Below are 27,362 nucleotides of genomic sequence, written 5' to 3' on the forward strand. Positions count from 1 at the left end.
CTTGAGGGAAGGGGGTTCCTATCTCTAGCCCTGATAAGGTGTGTTGAGTGACATGGAGGAGATGTATTTGTTTCTATCTTCTCTGAACACCTAAAAGGACACACACGCACACGCACACGCACACGGACTAGTGGAGGTCTTAGGGACCAGAAGTTTCCTGCTATCCACATAAGCAGGGCTCGGCCCTTGTTCCTTTATTTGTGTATCACAGCCACGATCACTCAGCAGAGGAGAGTCCTGGGTGCTGTGTTAGGTGCTGAGGATTCCACAGTTGCTACACAAACATGCTCCCTGCCCTCACATAGCTGTCAGGCCAGGCCAGGTAGCTCCCATATTCAAATAAATGAGAAATAAACTTGAGGTGGTGAGGGAGATTGACAGGCAGCCAGCCAGGTGGGAGAATGTCAGCAGGCCTAGCTGAAGAGGGAGAGAGGCCGTTCTAAGAAGGGGTCATGGAGGTGGTCTGGAAGGGTTCTGGGAGGTATTCAAGGTGGGCAGAGCAGGACCCGGAAGTGGAAGACATTGATGCGTATACAGTAGTAAGAATCTGGCATGCTGAGAGCCTGGTGACTGGACAGGGGCTTCAGACCAAGCATGGGCTGTGGAGGGTCTGAGACTGTAGGACTTTACAGGCTGAGATTTGCACTGGAGTTTTGTTCTGGATGCAGTAGGGATGAGAGGGTAGTTTGCAGTGGGGTCTGGCTTGGTTAGCAGTTGTGCTTGGGTCTGCTGCCTTTATTGCTGTGGGGGCTGGGGTGGGGTATGCTACAGAGCCGGAGAGATGGCAGGGAGTCCTGGGAGGTTGCTTGCCACCTCCAGGTACCTCCCGAGCCTGGAACACTACTCTTGGCTCTGTATGTCCCTCTCTTCTCTCTTTCCCAGAGTTCTTTGACATTGGTGGCTACAAATGTATCCGGGCCTTCACCATTATTGATCTGGATAGCTGTGTCATGGTCATGGACTATTGGTGAGTCTCACAGGAGATGGGTACAGGATCTTGGCAGCCACCACATCACTGGGAAGGGGGCTGGGGCCCCAGGGAGGCACTAGGAGAGCTGGTTCTGAGCTCATTGCCATGCTGTTCCTATATTGTCCCTCCCTGATTCTCTCCCTGGGTCTTGCAGTCACTCTACTCTTGAATTATGCTTGCTCACCCCCCTCCCCCGCCCCTTTCTTATCCTGTTATCGACCCAGTGTTAGCAGAGGCTCACTCTGCTGCATTGAGGTCTCTGGGAAGTAAAAATGGTTGAAACAGAACCTGAAGTTTGGTTCAGTGATGACTAGGGTATGGTTGGCACTGGGGTTGAGATCCAGACCAAAGCTGGAAGTCTGTTAGAACTGTCCTTGTCCCTAAGATGACAGGGCCTTGGCACAAGAGCCAGGCAGAAGAGTTAATAGCCTAAATGCCTCAAGCAGCCTGAAAAACTCCATGCAGGAATATCTGATACACTGATGTTGTCAGGCCTGTCAGTGGGCAGTTAGGAGCAGAATGGTAAGGGTCAATGTGTCATCAGGACCTCCCAGGAGAGCTCCTGGCAAGGATGCCAGCATGGTGAGGACCTTCTTCATGAGCTCAGGCAAGCAGAGAATAGGTCTGCAGACAAAAGTCTTCCTACCCCCAAAGCTCCCTTTTCTTCCCTATAAAACCCCAAGTACTCAGTGACCTGGCACAGTCTCCACTCACTTGGGGAGGCTGCTGTTTCTTGTTCTGATGAAAGGACAACCTTCTTCTACCGAGATTAGTCTTCTCTTGCCTTTAACATGCATGCTTTATCCTTATGTCTCCCCAGGACCGACCTTCAAAAAGCTGTGTTCTGCTATGGGGACACCAAGGGCAATGCCACCATCTTCATCTCTGACAATGTGGCTGGTGGGCTGTTCAACCCACAAATCCTTCCCCGGACCTCCAAATGGGGTTAGCTAAAAGGCGTGGGCAGAGGTCCAGGGAGTGGGTAGGCATGGGTAAAAGGTGTGGGCAGAGGTCCAGGGAGTGGGTAGATGTGGGTACTAAGTTGGCCCATGGTCTCTGAGCATTTCTGTCCTCCCTGTCCCTGCTTTGAATCTCTGGAAGGAGGTTCCTTGGAGTTCAGAGGGGGTCCTGCCCACTGGGGTTAGGGGAGAAGGCCAGAGGGTCTGAGCTGGAGGATCGTCTTGTGAGGTGGGAGCTTTTGCAGTTGAGGTCTGAAGGCTGTGGAGCCTTCTCATCCTGTGAAAATGCAGTGCTAGGCTGGGACCCTGGGACATGCCTCCTGTCCTCTGAGCCCTAGCTGATGGCGGTGAGAGGGATTCTGCTCTGCCTGGTTTTGAGCTATCTTTGAATGGGTGAAAGTAGGCTGGGAAGACCACAGGTGGGTGCGGTGGAGCCCGGGGACCACCCGGCTTGGCAGCATGGTGAATAAGCAGTTGCCTGCTGAGCTCTTGGTATGTCATCTCCACCCATGGGGACTGGTGACTTGTTACTGCCCATTAAGAGGTTTAGTGAGCTGAAGCTACTTGCACACACCCTGAGGCTGGGGAGTGGCAACTAAGATCTGCAAGACAAGCTTTGTAGCACTGAGCTACACTTCCAGCTAGCATTTTGTCCTTGTCCCGTCAGTCCCTGGTGGCTGCCATGTCCCCATCATGTTTGTGCCACCCTGCACAAACTAGCTTAGGGGTTGTGGTGATCTCTTTGATGAGTGGTGAAGACACAAGATTAGGCTAGAATGTTGGGTGAGACCCCTTCCCAGCCACCTACTAATTGACAGCTGGGAACAAACATGAAGACTTGGTGAAATGTGAGAGGGAATGAACAGACAGCTAAGAAGTATGGAGCTACCTCTGTGTGACCTGAAGCCAGTTGTTTAACCTTTCTGCTCCTTAGTCTCCTTACTTAAATGCGTGCAGGGACAACTACACCTAACTTTTGGCTCTGCAGTAGGGTGTATAACATAAGTGTTGGGTACAAAAAAGTGCATCCCAGGGCCTCATAGCTTAGTGGGAGAGATGGCCGTATACGTTGTCAGGCTGCAGCTTCCCATGTTAGCAGCCACAAGCAGCATCTCATCTGGTTCAGGGCTTCTTTTGTGTGTATTCACGTTCACATATATATGTGCATGTGTTTTCTGGATGCTTATGCATATGTGTGTGTGTGCAAATGTGTGTGGAGAGCAGAGGCCATCCACAGGTATTGTTCCCCAGGGACTGTCCATCTTGTGTTTTAAGACAGGACCTCTTAGTAGGATCCTGGGCTCACCAAGTTCCAGGAGCCCGCCCCTCTACACCCCCCAGCTCTGGGAACAAGTGTGCTTTTTGCGGGCTCTGGGGATTAAGGTCGGATCTTCCTTCTTGTGTAGCAAGCACTTTATAGACTGAGTGATCTCCCCAGCTTGAGGACTTTTTTTTTCCCCAAGCTTCCTCTTACGCCTGTAGAGATTCCCCTGTACCCCACACCCATCCCCTCCAGTGTCTTTCCTCCATGGTCCCTGGGAATTTCTTTCAGACCCAAAGCCAAACTGACCAGCATTTCTAACCTACTTCCTTGAACAGCTGCTGACCCAACAAATGTCCCCTGGACTCATCCATCTCTATCATTTGCTCTTCCTGGGGGCTCATCAGCTGCTGACTGGGTGTTTTCACAAGGGCAGGGCAGTCGGTGGGTGGGTGGGGTGCACGGCATGTTTGACTTGCTCATGATACATGTGTGCACGCTGTACTCCTTGGGACTTTTGCTTTCTGGCCAAGGAGGCCATGTATTCCGAGGCACAATGGCAAGCCCCCAGCGGGTCACTTTCAGAGTGAAGACAGCCTGAAGTCTCTGTTCATTCTCTGGAACTCACTTTTGGCGAGCCAGCCTGTTCAGATGGCAGCACCCGAGAGTGCATGGACCCTGGTCACTGTTGCACTGTGGGCTTGCAGGGGAAGGCTGGGTAGCAGGGGAACAGGTACATGCATCAGAGAGCTCATGATGTTACATGGGGCTCCCAGGAGGGCCTGGTTGGCGGGCATTCCGGGAACGGGAGATGCCCATCAGTGAAGATGTCATCTAAACTGGCAGAGGAGAGGTTGCTAATGAGCACTCTGGCCGTTTTCCTGTCAGATCACTGGATCACTGTTTCCCTGAAGAAGCTCTTAAATGAGAAGGCTCCTCTGTATAGAAGCTTCCGAATGAAGGTAAGTTGTGTCTTCCCTTAGCCTGTAATCATCCACATACTTACTCAAAAATAAATGCCCCAGATGGATCTGCCCTCTAGGCCCAGCCTTAGCCCTTGGGGTCTTGGTCTCCAAGGACAGAGTGCAGGAAGCTATTGCTTCCTATCCACATATCTCTAGGGTGGCCCAGGATATGTGTATATGCCCCAGGGCTAGCTCTGAATCTCATTGCCTTGTTGGCTTCCTCCAGGCAGAGAATGTAACCTTTATCTGGACAGCTGCTGGTTTGCTGATTGGCTTCCCCACTCTCTTCTCTCCATGCAGTGCTAGCTAATTCAGCACGCAGAGGAAATCTGCCTTAGAGTATAGTTATGTCACCCCAGAGGCTTCTTGTCATATTTGAAGTCATCTCGAGTCTTTAACTTGAGAGTCAGACACGAGCTGGTCAAGCCCCTGACTTGCTCCATTGTTCATTCTCCTCCCACCTCCCTGGAGTCCAGTCTCACGTATTCAAGGCTGTCCTTGAACTTGCTATGCGTCCAAGGATGGCTTTGAGTTTCTGATCTTCTTGCCCCCATCTTCCAAGCGCTGCTATTACAGGCATGTGCCCTCCCATTTGTGCCAGGGATTGAACCCGGCTGGGGTTTTGTGCACGCTAGGCAAGCACTCTACTGACTGAGCCACATCCTCATCTTCTTTTGTTCTCTGCTTTCTTTCTTTTCGTTTGTGGCTGAGACAGTCTCCCTTGCTTACACAGGGCCTTAGCACATACTGCTGCTTTGGGTTGCAGAGGTCTTCTGCTTGGCTTTTCTTTCATCCCTTTACCTCAGGCCCTAATGTTTTGCTGCTGCCTGTGCTGTTAGCCCTGTCCCCAGAAGAGGTTAAGTCCCAGCTTTGAAGTCTCTACCCATTGTCTTTGTCCTGTCACCCTCTCCACAGCGACAGATCCTCCAGGACAGGGGCTTGGTGGCTTGTGCTCTCTGTCCTGTCTCCAGCTCCTGAACAGCGCCCAGGGCCCAGTGACTCCTGGTACATTTGAGGAACGAATGAGGGAATGGGGCTGTCAGGGCAGAGCTGAGCGGGACACACTTGAGGAATGGGCACGGAACCGGAGCCTCACAGGAAGCGTTACTCACACTAGTCCCCCTCCCCCATTTTTTTCTTTTTCCTTTTTTTTTTTGAGACTGGGGTTCATGTTTTCAGGCTGTCTGTGAACACCTGATCCCTCTACCCCCATCTCTCAAGCGCCGGGGTTGCTGCGTGCACCCCCACGCTTGCCTCCTTCCTCCTCTTTTCATCCGTGGTCATTTCATCTGGAAGTCCTTTACCCTTGGTGTTACTAAGCATCCCAGGCCTCATCCAGTGCCCGGGCTTAGGTTCTATTATTGTGACAGATGTTGGAGGAAAGAGTGGCATAAGACCCAACCCAGTGGCTTGCATGACTGAGTATTTGATAATCTCATTTTTCTGTCCCATCCCTGTTGTTCACCGTCCACGGTTCTCGTCCCAGTCTAGAGTCTCGTTTCCAGTCTATCCAGATGGGAAGGCTAAGCACAGGTGCTAGCCAGGGCTAGAATGTGGACCTGTTAGTTTGTTCTCTGCTGCTGAGATAAAACACTGAGCAAAATCGATTTGGGGATGGAAGGGTTTCTTTGGCCTACAGGACTCCATCACTGTCATCATTGAGGGAAGTCAGGGTAAGAACTCAAGCAGGAGCTGAGGCAGGAACCACGGAGGGTGCTACTTACTGGCTTGCTCTCCATGACTTGCTCAGCCTGCTTTCTTATACAGTCTAGGACCACTATCCAGGGCTGGCATCACCCACAGTGAACTGGGCCCTCTCACATCAATCATTAATCAAGAAAATGGTCCCCCAGGCCAGTCTGATGGAGGCAATTCTTCAACCGAGGCTCCCTCTTCCTAGGGTTTGTGTCAAGTTGAAAAACTCTTGTCTGCACAGAGGGCAGTGGGAGCCTGGGCCAGCCGGCCCTCTCTGCTCTCCGAGTGCCATCTCTGTTACTATAGTCCTGACAGAGTGTGTATTCTGCCCCCTTCTGACAAATACCGAGTGGGAATGGACCCAGACATGCAGGCTTCTGTAGTGGAGGTAGTCAGTAGACGACAGACTGGGACCCAGGCACCCTTGATTTCAGCTTCACGCTTTCTCCCTGCTTGGGAGAATGATATTATCATGACCCAGTCTCTTCAGCTTCTAAATCTAAGAGACTCTTAAAAAAACCAAAATCAGGAGTCCACATGACAGCAGGCTTGGTGTTTTTTAAGTAGTTTCTGAGACAGGGATGGGCCAGACACTTTGGCCATGAGACCTGGCCAGGACTTTGGGCCACATCACTTTGCCCAAGCTGTGGTCACTAAGGCAAGGGCCATAGACTTTGTGACCTCCAGTCCTATCTGGCACCGGCCCTGACCATGTTCCAGGGGCAGGATATGGAGCTTGACTGTCCCCAGGAGGTCTCCTGCTACAGCCATTTTTCTCTGCCAGGGTCTCCACCCCAACTGGTGCCAGCAGGTCAAGTACATCCCACAGCTGAATATCGTGGCCTCGTGTTCAGCCGTCGAGAAGTCCTCTCTGGTGCTGATAATACTGCCAGGCAAAGAACCTGAGAAACCCAGGTAAGGAGCACCTGGCTGAGGGAGGTAGATGGCAGGCAAGCCTTAAACAGATCTGCTTCCCCCTGCTACACACAGCTAACCCTGCTGAGAGAAGACTTGCCTCTGGGTTAGTGTCTCTTCGGCACGGCAATGTCCTGAGGCTCATTCATGCTAGGTCCCAGGAAGCAGCCTGTGTCTCCTTAGGCTGACAGTGGATGTGGGACCTAGCTCTGCTCTCTGTTTAATAATGATTCTGGAATTTCTACCAGTGGCAAAAGGGTAACAGGGCCTCTTTCATCTCTCTCTCTCTCTCTCTCTCTCTCTCTCTCTTTCTCTCCTCCCCGTGTGTGTCTTGGGGGGAATGCATGCCTTAGTTCACATATGGAGATCAGAGGACAACCCTGGCTATTGGTCTTCACCTCCCACTGTTTGAGAAAAGGCCTCTTTGTTGTTGACCACTGTATCTCTGAGACTGGCTGGTCTGTGAGCTCCTGAAGGTTCCCCTGTTTCGGCATCAGAGCTTGCTGTGGAAAGACTGGATTACAGATATGCACTACAACGCCCAACTGTCCATGGCTTCTAGGAATTCAAACCCAGACCCTCAGGCTTGTGTGGCAAGGACTCTACCCACTGAGCCACCTGCCAGGCTCCAGTAGGTCTGTTTTATCCACCCATTTAATAAAAAATGAACAACAAAGACCAAATCAACCCCAGCATTTGTTAAGTAGGCAGACTAAAGGCATGGCTTGTCTTTTCTCTCTCTTCCTCCTTCCCCCTCTCTCCCTACCCCTCTCTTTTGAAGGGGACATCGAGACAGGATCTCATGTAACCTGAGCTGGTCTTGAACTTCTAATCCACCTGCCTCTACCATGCAAAGTCTAGAATTTCAGGCCTGTGCCACTGGCTGGGCTCAACATTTCTGATTGGAGTAGCGAGAGCGAGTGACTTCACTCTGGGGCCCTCGGTTTTCTCACCCGTGAAAGGGTGAAGCCAGGGCCTACCTCATTTACCTCAGGGATGCCTTGAGTGGATAATGTTCTGTGTGGCACATATTGAACCACATAGTAAAAACAAGCGACAGAAACCATCAACCTCAGAATAAGTTAATTAGGTTAGCAAGAGGCCCGTCTTCTCTTCCAAAGCAAGCCATGATGCAGAAAACCTCATGCGAATGCACATTTATTCTTTGAGACAGTTCCAACATAATTTTTTCATTCTAGATTCCTTTTCTGGGGGGGAGGGGGCAGGGTTTCTCTGTGTAGCCCTGGTTGGCATCGAACGAAGAGATTTGCCTGCTTCTGCCTTCGGCATGATGGGATTAAAGGCATGAGCTATCACTGCCTAGCTAAAAATTTTAATTTTATTGCATTTAATGGCAGGAGGAAGCCAGAGGGTCACCTCACCGTGGTCTCTGGAGGCTGATTCTGATCTCTTTTCCTTCTTACCTGTCTCATCTTCCCTCTCTAGATACGCAGGTCCAGAGTTTAGGCCCCTTCCTGCCCCAGGTCCTCTGCTGCTCTCTGCCGGCTGTGTTCTTGCTTTTCTTTCTTTGCCTCTCCCTGTCTCCTGTTTTGGTTTTTGAGGCAGAGTCTTGCTGTGTCGCTCAGGCTGGCCTTGAACTTGGGATCCCTGCTCCTGTCACCTGAGCACTGAGATCATAGGCACGAGCCATTATGTTTGGCTTTCTTAGTCTGTCTTTCCCTTGTTGCCAGGGGACCAAACCACAGGGCTTGTGCTTGCTAGGCAAGTACTTCATCAGTGAGCTAAAGCCCACGCTTTCTCTTGCTTGCTTTCCTTTCTTTCTTTTTAAAACATGTTGTATTTTTTGAGACAGGGTTTCACTGTGTGGCTCTGGCTGGTCTGGAGCTCATTAAGTAGACCAGGCTGGCCTCTAATTTACCTTCTGAGCTCTGGGATCAAAGGCATGTGTCACCACTCCTAGCACCTTTCTTCTTTCCAAAAACACGGCTTCTCTGTGTAGCCCTGGCTGTCCTGGAACTCACTCTGTAGACCAGGCTGGCCTCAAACTCAGAAATCCACCTGTCTCTGCCTCCCAAGTGCTGAGATTGAAGGCGTGTACCACCACACCCGGCTAAAATAATCTATTTTTAAATTGCATTTTCATACTAATTGGTTGGAATATTTAATTTTGGGATAGGTTAGAGGATGTATTACACATATTCATTCTCTCTCTCTCTCTCTCTCTCTCTCTCTCACACACACACACACACACACACACACACTGTGCAATACCACCTCTGCTCAGCAGGTGGCACTATTGGCTTCCGGCTTGTCTCCTGTACTTGCAGAATAACCACTGTAGGTAAGACTTGAAGTTGCCAAACCTGAGCCCTATGAAGGAAGTCCACTTTAGCTTCCCAGAGGGCCTTGAGGGACCAACTTATTGTAGCTGGTCTTACCTGAGCTCTTGACATGGTTGAAGCCAGGAGTGGCTGGTAGAGGATCAGGGATTGGGGCTCTAGGAACTGGTGTGGAGTGTGTGAAGGGCCCCACCCTGCTTCCTCTCCTTTCTCTCTGCTTATTACCTCCACTGCTACCTTTCTGAAGTCACTGTCACTGCTCACTAGGTCCCCTCTGGCTCCTGTCCCTATACACAGCCATCTGCAGATCTCCTCCTGCTGGGGCCCTGAATGAACCCTTCATAGTCCAGGCCCCACCTACCTTGCCTGGGACCACTCCTGCTAGCCCTTAGCGCTTCCCTGGCTCTGAAGCCTCGCCTCTCCCTGGGCGCTCCCCTTAGGTGTTTCTAATGACCCTGCAGGCTTCTGCCTCTCACCGTCCTCCTCAGAGAAGCTGTCCACAAGGCTCGTTCAGTTTCCCCCTCTCTGCCTGGCCGTCCGTTGCTTCCCCTGTAGCCTTCCTCATAGTTGGTCTCTGTCTTTCCCTTCTCTATCCATCTCTTTGCTCCTGTGCGTTGCTCCTGGAGACCAGGTCTGTAGGAAGCCCAGTGACCCTGAGCTCTGGCAAGGAGCAGGGGCTGGCGGAGTGAGTCACTCTGAAATAATTCCTTCTGTCCTTCTATCCTGGTCACTGTTGCTCCAGAACACTTCTCGGCACATAAGTGCACAGAGGGAGACATCTCCTTTGTGATTTATTACAGGGAGGCTGGCATATACCACTGTACTAGTGTGGAGGTCAGAGGACACCACGCCATGTCTGCTCTAGGGCACCTTAGCCTCTGCAGCAGCTCTCTTTCTTCTCTCTCTCTCTCTCTCTCTCTCTCCCTCTCTCTCTCTCTCCCCCTCTTTCTTTCTTTCTTTCTTTCTTTCTTTCTTTCTTTCTTTCTTTCTTTCTTTCTTTCTTTCTTTTTCTTTCTTTCTTTCTTTCTTTCCTTTTTTGAGGACAGCTTGGGGGAGTCGGTTCTTTCCTACCAGGGTCGAACCTAGGTCATCAGGCTTTACTTACTAAACCATCTCATTGACCCAGATCTCTGGCTTCCCAGTGAGTGGAAAATACATGCTTTGATGTGCTCTTGAAATTTTGAAGCAAGGATAGAGGTTAAAAAACAGTTTGGGGAGCCTGGCGTGGTGGTACATGCCTTTGATCCCAGTACTCGGGAGTTCGAGGCCAGCTTGGTTTACAAAGCAAGTTCAGAGCTGTAACACAGAGAAGCCCTGTTCTGAACAAACAAACAAACAAACAAACAACAAAAAAGGAAAGGAAGAAAGAAAGAAAGAGAGAAAGAAAGAAAGAGAAAGAGAGAAAAGAAAGAGAGCTGCTGCAGAGGCTAAGGGGCCCTAGAGCAAACATGGCGTGGTGTGAAGGAGAGCCAGCCAACTTTAGACAGTTTGGTGGCCTGTGTGTGGGGCCCCACAGCCTTGGGATCTTGTCAGGGTGTCTCTGACCTCTGAGCCCTGCTCAGCCCTTCCTCTTCTCCATTCCTGGATATCTTGAGCTATTTCCTGTTTTATCTACCAGGGCAGAGTCCCCTTCCCTCTGTGTGCCCTCAGGTTAGGTTCTTGTTCTTAGTGTCTTTAGCTCAGCAGGGCAATGGCGCTCTTGAAGATTGCATGTGCGAGTCCAGGTGGCCTGTGAGATGACACCCAACACAGAGCGAGGGCACAGAGCCAGTGGGCCAGGGCTGCTTTATTATTATTATTATTATTATTATTGTTGTTATTGTATGTGTCACACTGCTTGGAAGATATTTGCCTGAGGGTGCTAGGTGTAATCATGTTAACTTTGTTTTTTGGAACAATGCAAAATGCTTTTTAAATTTTGTTTTGTTTTTCGAGACAGCGTTTCTCTGTATAGCCTTGGCTGTCGTGGAACTTACTTTGTAGACCAGGCTGGCCTCGAACTCAGAAATCCACCTGCCTCTGCCTCCCGAGTGCTGGGATTAAAGGCGTGTGCCACCACGCCCAGCATTGCAAAATGCTTTTACAGGTGGAAAGACTTGCTTGTGTTTGGGGCTTTTTCTTCCTAAAGGGTGGATGCCTCCCTTCCCATGAGCTACTGATTTGGGTACCTGCTACTCTACTAGCAGCGGTGGGTGAGCAACTGGGCTGGTCTGGGGTCTCTCTTTGGGGTGGAGAGATAGTGACTACCTCCCCACCGAGCATCGAGCTCCTTCCCGCCCCAGGCCCAGGCTGCTGCTCTCTGCCCTGTGGCTTCCCTCAGCCCAGGGGCCTCCCTTCTTGATTTTTCTATCCTAGGTTATCATCACTGAATTTAAGAAAAGGAATTCTTTGCTTTGACTACTGTCCAGACAGGAACTTTCTGGGTAGGTAATCTTTGTGTTTCCCCGGAAGCAGAGTTGAGGTGCAGGTGGCAGCAGCCTGGGGATTTTCAGAGCCAACGACAAGGCTCTGTAGCACCTGGCCTCTGTCTGGCTTCCTCTGCTTCTGATCTACATCACTGGGAGGTGGGGTGACTCAGGCCCTGTCAGAGATGGAGACAGGAAGGGGTGAAAGGGACAGTGACAGATCACAGTGACATTCCCCAGCTGCCAACTCTGGCTGGAGTCCGGGACCTGGCCCTGGAAGAAGGTTCCAGTGTAGGACCTGATGACTGATACTCATTTCTTGACTCCAGCAACTGGTGGCTATGACCCCCACATCCGCCTGTGGAACCCCCTGGTCTCAAAAAAGCCTGTGTGGCTGATGAAGGGACACCAGACATCGGTGACACACCTCCTTGTGAACAGCAAGAATGCCAGCATCCTGATCAGCATTTCTAGGGACAAGGTGTCACCCTCTGTCCCCACTACCTCTATCTCTGTTCCCTGGGAAGAGACACTCACTATGCAGGGATAATGTAGTTTGGCCAGTATTGAGTCCTGTCCCTGGGCTCACACTATGCTATAAGCCCACAGGGAGGTGCCCTAGAAGAGTCACAGTGGTGGCCACGAGTCTCCAGCTGCCTTGGGGCGGGGGGGGGGGAGGGGCAGAGCCCAGCTCTGAGTAGTCTAGAACTGTCCTGGAGTTGGGGAGCAAGGGAAGGCCTGAGGTAGGATGTGGGCTGCCTGCTCTCTTTGCCTTTAGCTTGCTGAGCTTAGGGGTCCAGGCAGGACACAGGTGCTTAGGAAAGTGGAGGCAAGAGTGTTGTTCTGACTCTCACTAGGACCTGGAGTTCCGGGGCATTAGTTTAGCCTCTTTGGGCAGGGCTGTGGCAGCAGCAGGCACTTTATACATGGTTGGCCTTGCTCACAGGGGCATCCCCGGGGTCTAGGGTGCTGGCTGCACCTGCAGACCCTCCTGCCTCTTACCTATCCCCTACAGAACATTCGAGTGTGGGATCTGCAGGACTATGTGTGCCTCCAGTCCTTCTGCGGAAAGCTCTTTCCCCTGGGCAACTGCCCCATAACCAGCGCCTACTTCTTCAGAAGCAGCACCCTCATCTGTAGCACCTACAATGTGAGTGGCATCCCAGGAGTCGGGCAGAGCTGGCAGGGTCTGCTCTGTGCTGAGCTGGCCCTGGAGCCTGTGAGGCTCTGACTCTGGAGCCTCCTTGAGAGCTGGGCCCCAGCCCATTCTCTTCTCTACCCCTACCGCCCCTGTTCCATCCCCACTCATGTGTCCTTCCAACTCTCCCGTCATCCCTCCACACTCCTTTGGCTCCATCAGTTGTGATCATGAACCCCAGGAAGGCAGGGAGCGCCTGGGAGAAAACTGTCAGGAAGAGTGTCTGTGAGCTATGACCTTTCTGGTACCTGAGGGTCTGCCTTGACCCTGACGATGGCAAGAGGGGAGTATTGGCTCTAGAGCCACGGTGGGGCCTGGTGCCACGTGGGAGCCCAGTGGAGGATAAGCGTCAGGAGATTCACCGAGGCCACGTACCCATGCTAGCTGGCCCACTCTGTCAAGGGTCACAGATGTCTTTCTGTGCACATGGCTGGCTCTCCCCCTTTGCAGTGCATGTATTAAAAGAAGGGTGGGTATTAACATTTCTGCTGAGTGCTGGGCTTGCTGTTAGCATTTTTTTGAAGTTCATTTCCAATCATCCTGGTCTGGGTGGGGCTATGACATCATTTAACCCTCAGCTTTGTGGGGATGTGAGAGTGTATCACTCAGGTAAAGTTAATTCAGTAGAAAGGCAAGGCCATGTGTTGGAGTCACAGGCACGGGAAGTATCCTCTGAGCTGGGGCTGGACTGGTCACAGAGGCTTTCCTGAGTGTTACTGGACTTGTGGGTCACAATCTGTGCTGAGTCAGGTCCTCAACAAGCTAGTTAAAAAGAGCCAATTGAATAGTGGAAAAAAGAAAAAGAAGATTTATTTGGTGTGGCCATGTTGGGAAGAGGGACAAAAAGGTCCAGAAAACCCCTCAGCTCCATTTTTGAGGTCCTGCAGAGATCCAAGTTTCAATAGAGGGCCAAGGGTGTGCGTATCTAAACAGTCCCTGAAGGTGTGGTCGCACCCACCATTGACCCCTTACTGTCTGGACTCCAGGTTCATCCTGTAAGGTGATCTAAGGAGTTGTTAAAACTCCACGGAAGCTCTTTCCCAGGAGGCAAGTCCCCCTGCTCGCTGGCATCCTTCCTTCTCCATGCATGAGATCCTGGGGAAATTCTCCTTTTTCAAGAGTCTATAGTTTCAACAGTCCCATAGCCAGATGGAAAGACACAAGGGTCTCTTCAGAGTATCTTCATGTCTGCCAAGCTGGTTACAAAGGAAACACCAGAGTAAAGATTTAGCCCCTCAGAAGGTGAGGGGACCATGGACTTGGGCCTCAGGGGTATTGGAACACAAGGGAATCCCAGGCCTGGAAATAGAGACCTTGGAGTGAGATAGGAGACTCAACAGAATTCTGAGTTGCTGAGAAACCTCCTGGGGTACGGGATGTCTTGACGTCATAAACTCTGTAGGTTTCTCCTCAAGGCCTTAGTCTATCTGACTGCTCAGCTGTCAATTTCTCCCTCACACCACAGATTGGGATCCTCAGAGGATACTTGGAATCCCAGGGCCCCCTGAAAACAGGGAGGATGACGACTCACAACACACCCCTGTGTGCAGTCCTCTACAGCAAGATCTTTAAGCAGGTGAGCGGGCAGGGCTAGCCTCAGCTGGGAAGAGTACCAGGGACAGACAGCATCAGGACCCAGATCTCTCCATGTGCCCGAGTGGGCATTCAAGTAGCAGTTAGCTCACATGCACTCTGGAAGTGGTTAGCGCTCTTGACATGAGGAAGTCTGGCAGACTGGTTGGCATGGAATCTGACTGAGCTCTGATCTGGTCACTGGATTGCTGACCCCTCTGAGCACCCCTACTGGGAGCTGCCACTTAGATGAGCTCTGGGCAGGCAGGTCTCTTAGCATGGAAACAGACACTGGTGTGGGCTGTCCCTCAAGGTTGCCACCCTGTAAGCCACCACCACCCTAGAGTACCACCTTAAGGAAGCTGTAGTCCGTTTCTTATGGGAAGGGCACAGCAGCCTATGCCCTAGGCTGAGGAGATGGGTCAGTGTGGGCAGGAAGCTGGGCATATAGAATGTTCTGAAGAGCGTGGATGGAAAGGCTGTAGGCTCTGTCCACTCCCAGTGGCATGTCTTGTCTGGCTCCTAGCATCACTGTCTCTGTGTTCAGCTGCCTTAGGACTCTCCAGGGATACAAAACTTTTTTTTTTTTTGTAAGCACACCCAGCTCTTCTCAGCTTCACAGGCCTTGGAGCAGGATGAAGGCAGTGAACCACAGCTGTCTTGTCTCCTCTGTTCTTCCCAGGAGCCTGTCCTCTGCTTGGCTTTCTCTCTCCCACTGTGGTCCTGACTAAAGGTGCTCTGGCATGCATCTTCTCTATACCACACTGTTCTTTTCCTCTGGAGAGAGTGATGAGTGTGTCGATGTTAACTATGCTCACCCACTGGGAAGAAGATGAATATGAGTATGAAACCAAATATGAATTACTGCGGTCTGGGAACATGGATTTAGGTTGCCCCTAATTACATGTTCTGATGTTGAAGTGTTTGCATGAGTGTTTATAGTCACAGGATGAAAGCAAGCCTTAAGCCAAGGCATTTCCCCAAATATATTGGCTGGAGCATCGGGGAGGGGAGCGGGGTAGGAAAGTAGGAAGCGCTGCTGTTGGTCTCAGATGCTATCTGATGTCCTCCTCAGACTTAGGGTCAATGAACGCTGCTGGTCTGCTAAGCTAGCGCAGGCGAAAGATGCTTCCTCAGACATGGAGGTGGGCAGTGAATGGCTGTCAAGGGAACTCAAGGTAGCCCAGGACCATTTGGGTGTGTGGCATTCCACAATCATGAAGTTCTAAGCAGCTGATTAGCGTAGTGTACTCTTTAACGTAGGTGTGGCTCTCCTGTCTGTCCTGGGAACCTGAGTTCTCAAGTGCCAGTTTTGAGTTAATGGGGGCTTTATGAAATTGATTCCATTAAAAAAAGAGCAGTAGCTGCGGTTTTGTGATATAGAGCCTGGGAAGGTCTGTTTTCAGGCACAGGTTGCAGGGGTGAGGCTGGGGAAATGGAGGGGAGAGGCCCCACTATGTACTTACTGCCATTCAGTGAGTGAGGGCACCTGTATGTGCTATGCCTACAGGTGGTGAGTGGCTGCCTCCAGGGGCTAGTGAGTGTGTGGGACATCAGCACGGGCAAGAAGAGGATGGAGATAACCGTGTCTGGCATCCAGGAAAGTGAGCTGACAGCCATGGCTCTGGACCAGTCGGAGAGGTGTCTGCTCACGGGCTTGCGTGATGGCACGATGCAGATGTGGAATTACAACACCGGGGAGTGCCTGATGACCTTTCCCAACCCGGACAAAGTGGAGGTCAGGAGGGCCTGTTAGCTGGAGTGGCTCCTGGGGACCCTGGGCTGCACAGTGTTCTATGTGTCTGAGAGGCTGCTTGGCATGGCCAGGCTACCTGCTTTCAATCCTGCCTGAGCCCTTGGGTCCACCCATCTCCAGTGAGGGTTCCACAGATGCAAATTGCTCTTGTATTTCAAATGTGCAAGGGCATATTGTTCTTCTGCACCTCAGAGCTCTGGGTTGTGTTTTTAACAGTGGGGGTATTGGATTTGGAGGTTCCCGTGTGCACTTCTATCTGAAAGTGTATGATATGAGGGGCACAGTAAAGAAAATGCCAACACCACTGCTTCATGGTGTGGTTAAGGTTTTTACTATGAGAACAGCCAGAGGCATCTGGAAGGGTCCAGAGCAGAGAGAGAGAAAGAAGTAGACTGAACATGGCCAGCAGACTGGACATGGCCAGGGCTAGGGAAGGGGGAGAGAATAGTGGAGATACCAGGTGGCAGGAGATGAGAGCACAGAGCTTAGTGAGGAGATGGGGCAAGAGGAGAAGAGAGACGGTGGGGGGAGAGAGAGAGAGAGAGAGAGAGAGAGAGAGAGAGAGAGAGAGAGAGAGAAAGAAGAAGAAGAAGAAGAAGAAGAAGAAGAAGAAGAAGAAGAAGAAGAAGAAGAAGAAGAAGAAGAAGAAGAAGAAGAAGAAGAAGAAGAAGAAGAAGAAGAAGAAGAAGAAGAAGAAGAAGAAGAAAGAGGAGGGGAGGGGAGGGAGTAGGCCAAAGGGGATGGAACTTGCCATTATAAAGAGAACAAATATGTATGTGAGGAGGAAAGCCCGGGAAGTGAGAAGGGCTAGGATGGACTTAGAAATGTGTAACATGCACTTGTGCGACGGAGGGAGCCTGGAGGTCAGCATGGGCACTGATATGCTGGTAGGTGACACAGGTAGCCATATGTCCCTTCTGCCAGAGGTAAGGGAAATGGTTTCCCAAGCTCCCTAGGCATTCTGGCTTGTATCTCATCACCAGAAATCCTTCTATCGTCCAGGTTGGTCTAATTTCTGAACATTTGGACAGCCTGAGGCAGAACATACGTGTTAGGGTTCTAGGAAAAGTTAATGGATATAGCCTAGAGTGAAGCCAGCAGTTAAGTGTCACTTAGGGACTTGAGCCCCCTTCCTTTAACCTGTGCAGAAAGAGGATTTGGTCAGGAAGCCAGAGGTGAGGGTGCCAGGGAGAAGCTCAGCTGGTGGAAGAGTTTGATCCCCAGCTTCCATATAAAAAGCTGAGGGTGGAGCCATAGGCTTCTAATCCCAAGACTGGGGAGGTGGGGACAGATAGATTCCTGAGGTTTGCTGTCTCCCCTCCCCACCCCCAGGCTATCCTAATTGGTGAGCTCCAGTTCCCAGCTAGAGCCCTTTGCCCCAAACAAAGTGGAAGGTAACTGAAAATCTACACTGGCTTCCATTTGTATGTGAGTGCATATCTCTTCTGTAAAAATCTCTTCTGTAAGATGGACACAGGCACCCACATTATCCGCCTCTTTCAGATATATCAGGTTTGATGGTCTCTAGCTTTTTTTCGGTTAGATACTTAGCAGAAACCCTGAAAGCTGGCCAGTGGCCTGGACTCTGGGAATTCTCAGCCTCGTTGAGTTTTGATTTTCCGACGGGTACGTTTAGGAAAGCACCTGGGCACAAAGGCCATGCACTCCAGGAGTCGAGAGCTCTGTTTTCTTTCTGTTTTTCTCCAACAGATTAGTGGGATTGTCCACATGAACAAAGTGTTCTACACGACTGGGTGGAGTAAGAGAATCACCAATTTCACGTGAGCAGCAAGGGAGAATGGGGAGGCTCTGGTCCGGCTGCTGGGTGTCACCTCTTACTCTGAGCAGCTGCAGTAGCTGCCAGGGGACCCGCTACCCTGGAGCTGCCAACCACCGCTTTACCCATCTGCTCACTTAGCACGTGGTGAGGTGCTTTCTGCTGCTAACAGCCATGGCAAGAACGACAGCCCCCATCCACAGGCAGCTTATCGATCTGCGGAGGAATTACTGCAGTCTCTTATAACAGATGCCATCGACGGGTAGCTTACGAGGCACGGGGATCTATTTCCTACTGTCCTGAATGCTGGGCAGTCTAAACACGAGTCTAAGAAGCAAGTTTGGCTTCTGGTGAAGACCGCTTCCTGTTTCCTAGAGCTCTTCCTTTCCTATATATTTACCTGATAGAAGAATTGAGGGCTATAATTCCACTGAAGAGGGCTCCGCCCACGTGGCCTCACCACCTTCCAAAGGCTTGACCTAATGCACTCACACTGGGAGTTAGGTTTTAATACATGAATTGGAGAGGATAAAAAAATTCAGTCTATAATGTTCTACCTCCAGCTCTCCAAAGTTAATGTCCTCACATGCAAGTCAGGCTCTTTTCACCATCACCACCCCTATCCCCCCCCCCCACCCGAATGACTGAGCTACGTGATCATCTCTGAGCTGATGCTTCCCCCAAGAAACAGAAACAGGAGGGAGGGGGAGGGATGGGCCAGCAACTAGTGGTGGGGGAGCAGGGTGGTACTGAGGGTAACATTTGGTTAGTATCGACTGAAATATTTAAGTCCAAAGTCTCATCTAAATATTTAAGTTAGATGTGGATGAGACCCAGTGGACCATTCATCCTGAGGCAAATTCTCTCTTGGCTATAAACATGTGACATGGACTGGCTATGTAGTTCCAGAGTCCAACAGTGAGCTGGGTACAGGGCAGATGAATGGAGATAGGAGGGAAGAAAGGAACGGCAGATCCCAAATGAGTCTAAAACTCATCAAAAGGAAGTTTAGATACATCAAACACCCACCCACCTACCTACCCACCCATGCATCCATGCATGCATCCATGCATCCGTGCACCCATCCTCCAATCCCACCCTATCTATCTATCTATCTATCTATCTATCTATCTATCTATCTATCTATCTATCTAGTATGTATGCCATGGCACACATGAAGAGGTCAGAGGATAATGGTGGGAGTCCGTTTGTTATTTCTACCATGTGGATACCAGGGATTGAACTCAGGATGTCACAATTGGCAGCAAGCACCTTTATCCACTGAGTCATTTTACAACTCCAAAACAACCCTCTTTCTTGAAGCTCTGCCTACAAGGCTCCTGAGGTAGAGGCTCTGTTTTGCAGGAGCTGGACATGTAAGCTTCCAGACGACCTGCTTCCTGGCTTTGGGAAGCTGTGCCCTTGTGGTGGTCCTAGGTCCAGGTGACACCGTTGGATAGTTCTCTTCCCTGCATGGGTCCTGTGGCTCCCTGGGTCTGTAGTTCTGACCCCATGACTCTGCCCACTGGAATCTAGATGATGGGAGCAGCCAAGCTTTCCTATCTCTGTTGGTATAGCTGGTGTGTTGCCCTCAGGAGCTATGAATGGCATGGCCAAAGAGCATGCTACCACAGTGTGGGATGAGAGGAAGTGTGGTGGTGAGGGCAGGGGGTGCTGAGGTCTAACATACGGTGACCCTGGTTTCTCTGAAACCCTTTCTTTAGCAGCAGGAAAGTTGGTTCAAATGTCTGAATTGATCTTAGAGTCATGCTTGCATTGTCTTAGGCAACAATTCTCAACCTTCCTAATGCTGTGATCCTTTAACACGTTCCTCAGGTTGTGGTGACCCCCAACCATAAACTTATGTTTGTTGCTACTTCATAAGTGTAATTTTGCTAGTTATGAATTATAGTGTAAATGTTTCTGGAGATAAACAGCTGTGGGGTGGATCTGCCAGCATTAAAAGGGCAGATGGAAACTGAAAAAAAAAATATTGCTGGAGATAGAGGTTTGCCAAAGGGGTTGTGACCCACAGGTTGAGAACCACAGGTCTCAGGACACTGGACCCAGCTTCTGTCAAGTGGCTGACCCACAGTATTCTCATCTAACCTTCTGGACCATACCCTGACAGGCTCATCTTTCCTTCCCATACATAAAGGCTGAGAGGAAAAGGTCTCAAACCTTACGTTCTGCCCTCCATCCTTTTGTGGTGCTACTGGATGAAGCACCGCTGTATGTGCTAGGCTAATGCTCTGCCACGGTGTAGCAATCCCGGACTTTCTTGCCCTTTGCTCAACAGTTGTGTTTTAAAATTATTTCCCTCAGCCAAACAAATACCTGGTCTCATGGCTTGCAGGCTCTGCTAGCCACAAAGCACTAGAATGTAAACATAACCCAGACAAGTTCTTTGTCACTTTGTACCAAGGATAGCTCTGCCTGCCTCTAGTTTCCAGCAGCAGGCTCCTCATTTCTACTTGAGATATCAGAATGGTCATTGCCATCCATATAGTTACCAGAAACTAAGGATCACGTAGGTAATAGAAAGATGGGGCTAGAAGTATAACACAGTGGTAGAGTGCATGTTTTGCCTGGGTTCCCTCTCCAGCACTGGAGGAATTCATTCTCTCTGTCTCTCTCTGTCTCTGTCTCTCTCTGTCTGTCTCTGTCTCTCTGTCTCTGTCTCTGTCTCTCTCTCTTCCCCTTTCCCCCTCTCTGTCTCTTCTGTAGCCAAGCTAGCCTTGAACTCCCTGTGATGATGACTTTGGAGTTTGATCTTGCTTTCACCACTCTGGTGATGGGATTACAGCCCTTACCACCATGCCCAGTGCATGGGATCAAACCCAGGGCTAGGCAAGTACTCTATCAACTGAGCTATATCTCCACTAGGGTTTTCCCTATAGCTCTCCTCTTTCCTGGCACGTGTCTCAGCATTCTTCCAGCTTCTGTCTACCTGTTCCCTCAAAGTCACCTGCGCAGTTTTAGATATCTGTTACAAGAGCACTTCATTCCTCAGTGTAGTTTCTATCTTAGTCACTTAGGCTGCTATGGCATCGTGGAGTCTTGTGAGGGCCTTTTCCTCATTTATAAAGAATCACCAGCTGGGTGTGGTCGTGCACGTCTTTAATCCCAGCACTCAGGAGGCAGAGGCAGGCGGATTTCTGAGTTCGAGGCCAACCTGGTCTACAGAGAGAGTTCCAGGACAGCCAGGGCTATACAGAGAAACCCTGTCTCGAAAAACCAAACCAAACAAACAAACAAACAAACAAAAAGAATCATCATCGTGCTGCAGTCTCTGTGTCGGAGGAGGGGTGAAGGATCTATTTTGGCCTCTTTATCATACAGTTCATGAGAATTCTGTCCTCGTGACCAGATGTTCCCACCCCCACCTCCAAGGCTCCATTCCTCACCTGAGGATTAGGTTCTGACATAGGAATTTTGGCTGTATACAAACACTCAGATTCTATTAAATAGTAGGACGACTTGATTATATTATATTATATTAATTATATATTCGAGTAGATTATATTGATGGCTATGGGGAAAGAGCAGGGGTTCCTGTGAGGAACAGAAACCTTAGTTAGGATTTGGGTATGGTCAGCTTAGTCAGGGAGGCCCAGGGGGAGATATGAGCTGAGGATGAGCAGGAGGGGTGTCAGGGAAGCACTTGGGGTGGAACCCACATTCCAGGAAGAGGGACCAACATATACAGGAGGCCTGGTCACATCTGTCTCTTTCCCTTGTTTAAAACTGAACCTTTAAGTCAGGGGCTGAATTAAGACTCATTATTTGTAAAACTCAAGAGCAGAGCCTTTATGTGGCTCATAGTGGATGCTTAGGATGTCAGTGGGGGTGGCCTTTAAACAAGCTTCCCCCCGACCCCTGCACCTCCCGAGATAGCACTGCTCTGAGTTAGTTTCTGAATCCTAAAGGCTGTGGTTTCCTCCAAAGAGCATTGCAGCCTGTGAGCTCTTGGCCCTTCTACCTCTGGCCGTGTGCACAGGTTCCAAAAGATCACACAGGCGCTCTCCTGCTACCACTGGCAGAGTTTCCACACAGATGACATCCTGAGCATGGACAAGTATCAGAATCAGTTCCTCGGGACCTCTTCCTACAATGGGGACATTGTTTTCTGGAGCATCAGCACGACAAAGCCTATCTTGAGTTTCAATGCCTCCAAGAGCCCCTTGCCTTTACAGCCAAAGAAGGTACAGTCATGGTACCATGGTTTTTACTAGTTACCTACGTGCCTTTCACTCTAAAGAGTCTCCTTCCATGCTTTGGTCTGGGCTGCAGGTCAGAATCAAGGAGGGCAGAGAGAACACACTGGGAATGGAGGGAGAGATGGGGAGTTTGTACTCTGGTGGGGTGGGGGTTGGTAGCAAGGAGAGTGGATGGCAGAGCCGGGATTATATGCCACAGGTTGGGTGCCAAACGTAAAAATAGTTTTTCTATACCTGCTCTTGCTCTGAAATGATGGTAGGAATAAGCTGTAGGTCTCACCCACAGCTTCCCCACTTGAGCATTAATGTTACACAAGGTTTCCCAAGCTCATGATAGGGATGTAGGAAACTTGTACGGTCTCTACATGGCTACACTGTAGCACAGTCTTTTTAAATTGCTACATTGTCACAGTCTATAGTTGGAATGGCACTAGAGGTCATCTACTCCAGTGAGTAGAGGTCACCTCTTTGAAGGTACACTGATGGGTAGAAATTTCTGGAGACCTGGTATATTTATTAATGAGCCTCTTGCACTATAGCTGGGCAGATGCTGAGTTATTCTAACCCAAGTTATGAGTTATGCTAGCCTGGTCTACTTCCCAGCCACGTGGTGTTACCTGCCATCTTAGTCTTGCTCTGGCTGCCCCTGCTTCACCTGTCCTCTCATGGTGACTCTCTCATTGCAACCTCATGGTTAATCCTCATGGCAAATTGCTCTTTCTCTGGTCTCCCTTAGAGACCCTCTCCCTGGGATCAGAAGTCCCACCTTATTCTCTCCTGCCCAGCTGTTGGCCGATCAGATCTTTATTAACCAATAGAGGTGATAGAGAACAGTTTATACACAGCATTGAGACAGGAGAAACTTGACAATGGCAACATCCAGACTGCAACCAGGTCTCTGAGCATGTGAGCATCAGCATCTGAATACACAGTGCACAAAACTATGAGTGTCTTTATGTGTCAGAAGAGAAACAGAGGCACGAATAGGATAAACATCTTTCTCAGGGCATACAACCAAGAAGGGGCAGATCTAGACCATGGCACTCCTACTCCAGGGACTGGTAGTGGTAATGTACTTCTCAATAGATTACTTCCTACTTGAAGATGGCCCACTGTTAGCTTTTCATTGTTGTAACAAAATATCTGACAGGAGCAACTTAAAAAGGAGAAAAGATTTAACTTGGCTCACGGTTTTGGACATCCCAGTCTGCCATGACAGGAGAACCAGGTCAGCCAGAGTAGCTCACATCAGGGCAACCCAGAAGCAGAGAAAGGGGTGCCAGAGAAATGGGCTTCTTCTTTTGTTCCAGCTGGGCCCACATTCAGGGTTGGTCTTTCCTCCTTTGTGCCCTCCTTGAGAGCCTTCACAGACACCCAGAGATGCCTTTACTTTTCTTCTAGGCACTTGCCAATCCCATCAGATTGGCAGTAGGTGCCACCCACAGCTTGCCCACTTGAGCACTAATGCCACACAAGTCTCTCAGGCTCTTGATAGGGATGTAGAAAACTGGCAGGTCTCTAAATGGCAACATTGTAGCCCAGTCTTTATATTAATACATTGTAGCAGCCTATAGCTGGAGTGGCACTAGAGGTCACCTACTCCAGTGGGTAGAGGTCACCTTTTTGCAGTACACTGGTGGGTGGTAGCTCCTGCAGAGCTCAGGGGTCCTAATAGGTACTACACTCCCCCTCCCCCAAACAGCTTGGTGTCTTATCTGTTTTATATTGTGGACTTGCCCAAGATGAAAAGTGACTAAGCAAATATTTGGAAACCACTGTGTATGTTTCAGATGGAAAGACCCAGTTTCTCTCAGGAGCTTTGTCTTGCGGCGGGCATTAGTGGGAGGTCCAGGGCTGTATTGATAAGCTTTGGTCTGAGACCTCTCAAGGTATAATGTTTCTGGGAAGCAATGCTGAGTTCCCTGTAAGGCTGGTGATAGCAACACTGGACTTGAGGAGGCTCTGAGCATCCCACTTGTGGTCTGGAGCTGTCCCCTCTCTCTGCACAGGTGAGAGATAAAGAGATATGCATACCCAAGACTTCAATCCATCTAGACTATGAAGATCAAAAGTGGGCACACAGGCCCTGGAAGTCAGCTATCTCCACTGGGAAGCGGAGACTGATGTCAGCTCCCCCCGTGATGAAACATTGGAAGGACACAGAGCAACAGAGGAATATGGCTCAGGAGGTAGGGAGTGAGCCCAGCCCACCTGTGCCTATAGTTCAGCTCACTTGTTCTGAGCATGTTTCATGGAGGGAGTCAGGGGTCAGGAGTCAGGGGTCAGGGGTCAGGGTGGCAGGGGTTAAGGGTTAGGAGTCAGTGTGGCTCTCTGTTTTGACCCTACTGTAGCTTATCCCACTCTGCTCATTCAAACTTAGGGATAGTCCCTTCCTAGACCATCTCCCGCCCAGGTCTGAGACTTAAAAGCTTATGAATGGAATCTACAGGGAGCAGAATTCTAGATGCCTAAATCGGATGTTAGGTCATGGACTATGGTTTCAGTTCTTAAGCCTCCTGGCCCTGGCCTTGGCCCCGGAGTGAGCTGTAGGAGAACCAGCTGGCACCTTTGCAGAGGCTAAGCCACAGCGCAGAAGGGCAAGCGCAGGAAGATGGTCTTCACCACGGAGCCCTGCAGGCCCGTGATTGGTCAGCTTTGCTTTCTATAGGATGTGGAAAGGGAGCAAGGGCTGAAGGAGGGTGACTGACCTTGGGCTTGTAGGAGGGAGGGCATTATCCCAATCCTGAGACAGGAGACACTCAGAGCGCAGGGGTAGAAGGATGGAGGAAGCAGTCCCTTGCTTCTGCAGCCGAGGTCTGACTCTCATTCCTGAGGCCTGAGACTTGAATGAAAGACGCCAGCTTCCCCAGTCCCAGGTGTGGGGCAGTGTTGGCCAGCTCTAGCAGGGTCTGCTGAGATGAAGCTGTGCTGTGAGATGCATACCTCTGAGATGCGCTGGGCTGTGCTTACCAGTCACGGCGCTGTGAGATTCAGGCACCTCTGGGTGCTGTGAGTTGAATATACTTTATTGTTAGATACTGGGTCATCTTTGATGGATTAGTTTAGGCCTCTGCACTCCTGTCTTGAGAGGAACAGCTGTTAGCCTCCAGCCTCTAGCCTCTAGCCTCATTTCCAGGACAAAGGAAGGGTCTAGCGTAAAGGTAACTCAAGTCTCTACCCTATTGCTCAAAATTGCTGGTCATTTAAAATGGAAATCTCCTAGTCTCAGAGTGGGATAAGGCCAAACCAGATACCTCACTGGCCCCTGGATCTCTTTAACTGCTCTTTGTCCCCTACCTCTGATCTCTGTAGTGTGTAGGAGGGAGGGCCATGTGGTTACAGGGAGGCCTTTTTAATTTTTTTTAAAATTATTTTTATTTTTAGAAACGTTTCAGGAGTCACAAACCTGGATTGTCTAAAATGCTTGCCAGTAAGTCGGGTAATAAACTGGCATTTGATAAAGACACTCAAAAGAAAAAGGGAGACCTCTGGAGGAAGTTGCTGTTGCAGTCCAGTGTGTCAGTGGAGAAGGTGAGCTGTGCTCGGCTGGGGAATGGGCAGCCAGGCTGGGCAGGGTGGGGTGCGCCAGGGGCCTGGTGAAGTTTTGGAATTCTGGAGAAGTTTGCTAGGGCCTGGCTAGGGGTGGGGCTGGGAGAGAAGTATCTCTTTGAGAACCCACTGTTGGAAAGGCCTCTTTGTGTGGGATGGTATTTTATAGTGGGGTGCACGTTGGGTTGGTTCATTTCTTCCTCCTGTTCCTGTCCTCTCTGGCCTGGACCCCTCACTATGGTGCTCTTCCCGTTTCTGAAGACTCGCATCCTAGCTATGATGTAAGCTGAAATTAGCCCAAAGTCACAGTGGTTTATCACAGCAGCAGAAACCCTAATGGAGATACCCACATACCAGGCTGGCATTGAACTCTCGATAGCTGGGGATGATCCTGAACTTCAGCTCCTCCTGCTCCTGTCTCTCAAAGTGTTGGGGTTAAAGGTGTTTGCCACCACGCTTGGCATGCAGCGCTGAGGATCGCACCAGTGTTTCATGCATGCTAATAGACACTTTGCCCACTGAACCACACTCCCAGCTCTGATTCATGAGACTTAAAAAAGCTGAATATAATTTAATTTTTTTATTACTGTGTATAGCTTGTCTGCATGTTTATATGTGCACAAGCATGAAGGCCAGAAGAGTGCATCGGACTGAGGGAGCCTGGGAGCTCAATGCCGACAGAGCATCTCCTCCTACAACGGGGAGGACTGTGTTGGGGTTTGAGGGGCTTGAGGGATCAGAGCCAGAGTACAACAGGAATAGTGTTGATTATCCATGCCTCTTAATCATATGCATCCTGCCTGGTCCTGCCCAAAGCCAGCCTTCTGGCTGCACACACCCTCACTGCCAGCTGTGCACATCTGGTGCTGGGCCCTAGCTTGGCCCACAATTCTTGGCACATTGCCACAGGCCTGCGCACTCTCCCCTCTGGCGGTTCTGCCCTCACGGTGCTGGCAGTGAGGGATGGGAAGGAGGCCTCAGTTTTTCCCCAATTCAGAAGCGAGACACCTTTGTGGTGTGGATGATACTGAGTCCTTTCCGACATCCTCTTATCGTACCCACATTCATATGCATGTCATGTACATACATAAATAAAAAGTAAACCTAAAAAAAAAAATCCCGTGTTGTCAAAAAAATAACACAGGCATGCCGGGCTTCCTTTCTTTGAAATTCTTTTCTATGTTTGTGTGCTGCATATACACAAAGGCATGGTCTTGGTTTCAAAACCAAGCTACGCATTTGAAATTGTGACCCAGTGTTAATTTAAAAAAATAGCAGTATTCAGTGGACAGCCTTTTCTGTCAGAACTCACTTTTTTTTCTTTTAGTTTTTTTTTCTTTTTCTTTTTTCTTTGAAACAGGGTTTCTCTGTAGCTCTGGCTGTCCTGGAACTCACTTTGTAGACCAGGCTGGCCTCGAACTCAGAAATCCTCCTGCCTCTGCCTTCCGAGTGCTTTAATCCCGGGATTAAAGGCACGCGCCACCACGCCCGTCAGAACTCACATTTTTATTGTCTTCATTCCTTTTACTAGTTTTTTTATTTTTTTATGTTTTGAAACAGGGTTTCTCTGTATAGCTGTCCTGGAACTCACTTTGTAGACCAGGCTGGCCTCGAACTCAGAAATCCGCCTGCCTCTGCCTCCCCAGTGCTGGGATTAAAGGCGTGTGCCACCATGCCTGGCTACTTTTACTAGTTTTGTGTGGGGACTGACCGAGGTTTTTGTTTTGTTTCTATCTAAGGCGTAATATACTTTGAGAGTCATATTTTAAGAGAGTTGCACACCAGGTCTGATAGTTCAGTGTTATAAAATCTCTGCCCCC

At 50.0% G+C, this 27,362-nt stretch overlaps 1 protein-coding gene across 1 annotated transcript in view; it reads left to right on the plus strand.

Annotated features, from left to right (window-relative positions):
- Positions 1–27,362, plus strand: part of Efcab8 (EF-hand calcium binding domain 8) — a 69,969-nt gene that overhangs the window by 17,637 nt on the left and 24,970 nt on the right. Inside the window, exons 9-21 of the mRNA XM_021154642.1 lie at positions 883–967; positions 1,791–1,915; positions 4,079–4,152; positions 6,635–6,765; positions 11,421–11,488; positions 11,800–11,951; positions 12,486–12,620; positions 14,134–14,244; positions 15,751–15,978; positions 17,707–17,777; positions 21,774–21,978; positions 24,003–24,182; positions 25,378–25,524. Coding sequence (XP_021010301.1) covers positions 883–967; positions 1,791–1,915; positions 4,079–4,152; positions 6,635–6,765; positions 11,421–11,488; positions 11,800–11,951; positions 12,486–12,620; positions 14,134–14,244; positions 15,751–15,978; positions 17,707–17,777; positions 21,774–21,978; positions 24,003–24,182; positions 25,378–25,524 — 1,712 coding nt within the window. The remainder of the gene's footprint in view (positions 1–882; positions 968–1,790; positions 1,916–4,078; positions 4,153–6,634; positions 6,766–11,420; positions 11,489–11,799; positions 11,952–12,485; positions 12,621–14,133; positions 14,245–15,750; positions 15,979–17,706; positions 17,778–21,773; positions 21,979–24,002; positions 24,183–25,377; positions 25,525–27,362) is intronic.

Source organism: Mus caroli, chromosome 2 (genome assembly GCF_900094665.2).
Source record: "Mus caroli chromosome 2, CAROLI_EIJ_v1.1, whole genome shotgun sequence".
Lineage (NCBI taxonomy): Eukaryota > Metazoa > Chordata > Mammalia > Rodentia > Muridae > Mus > Mus caroli.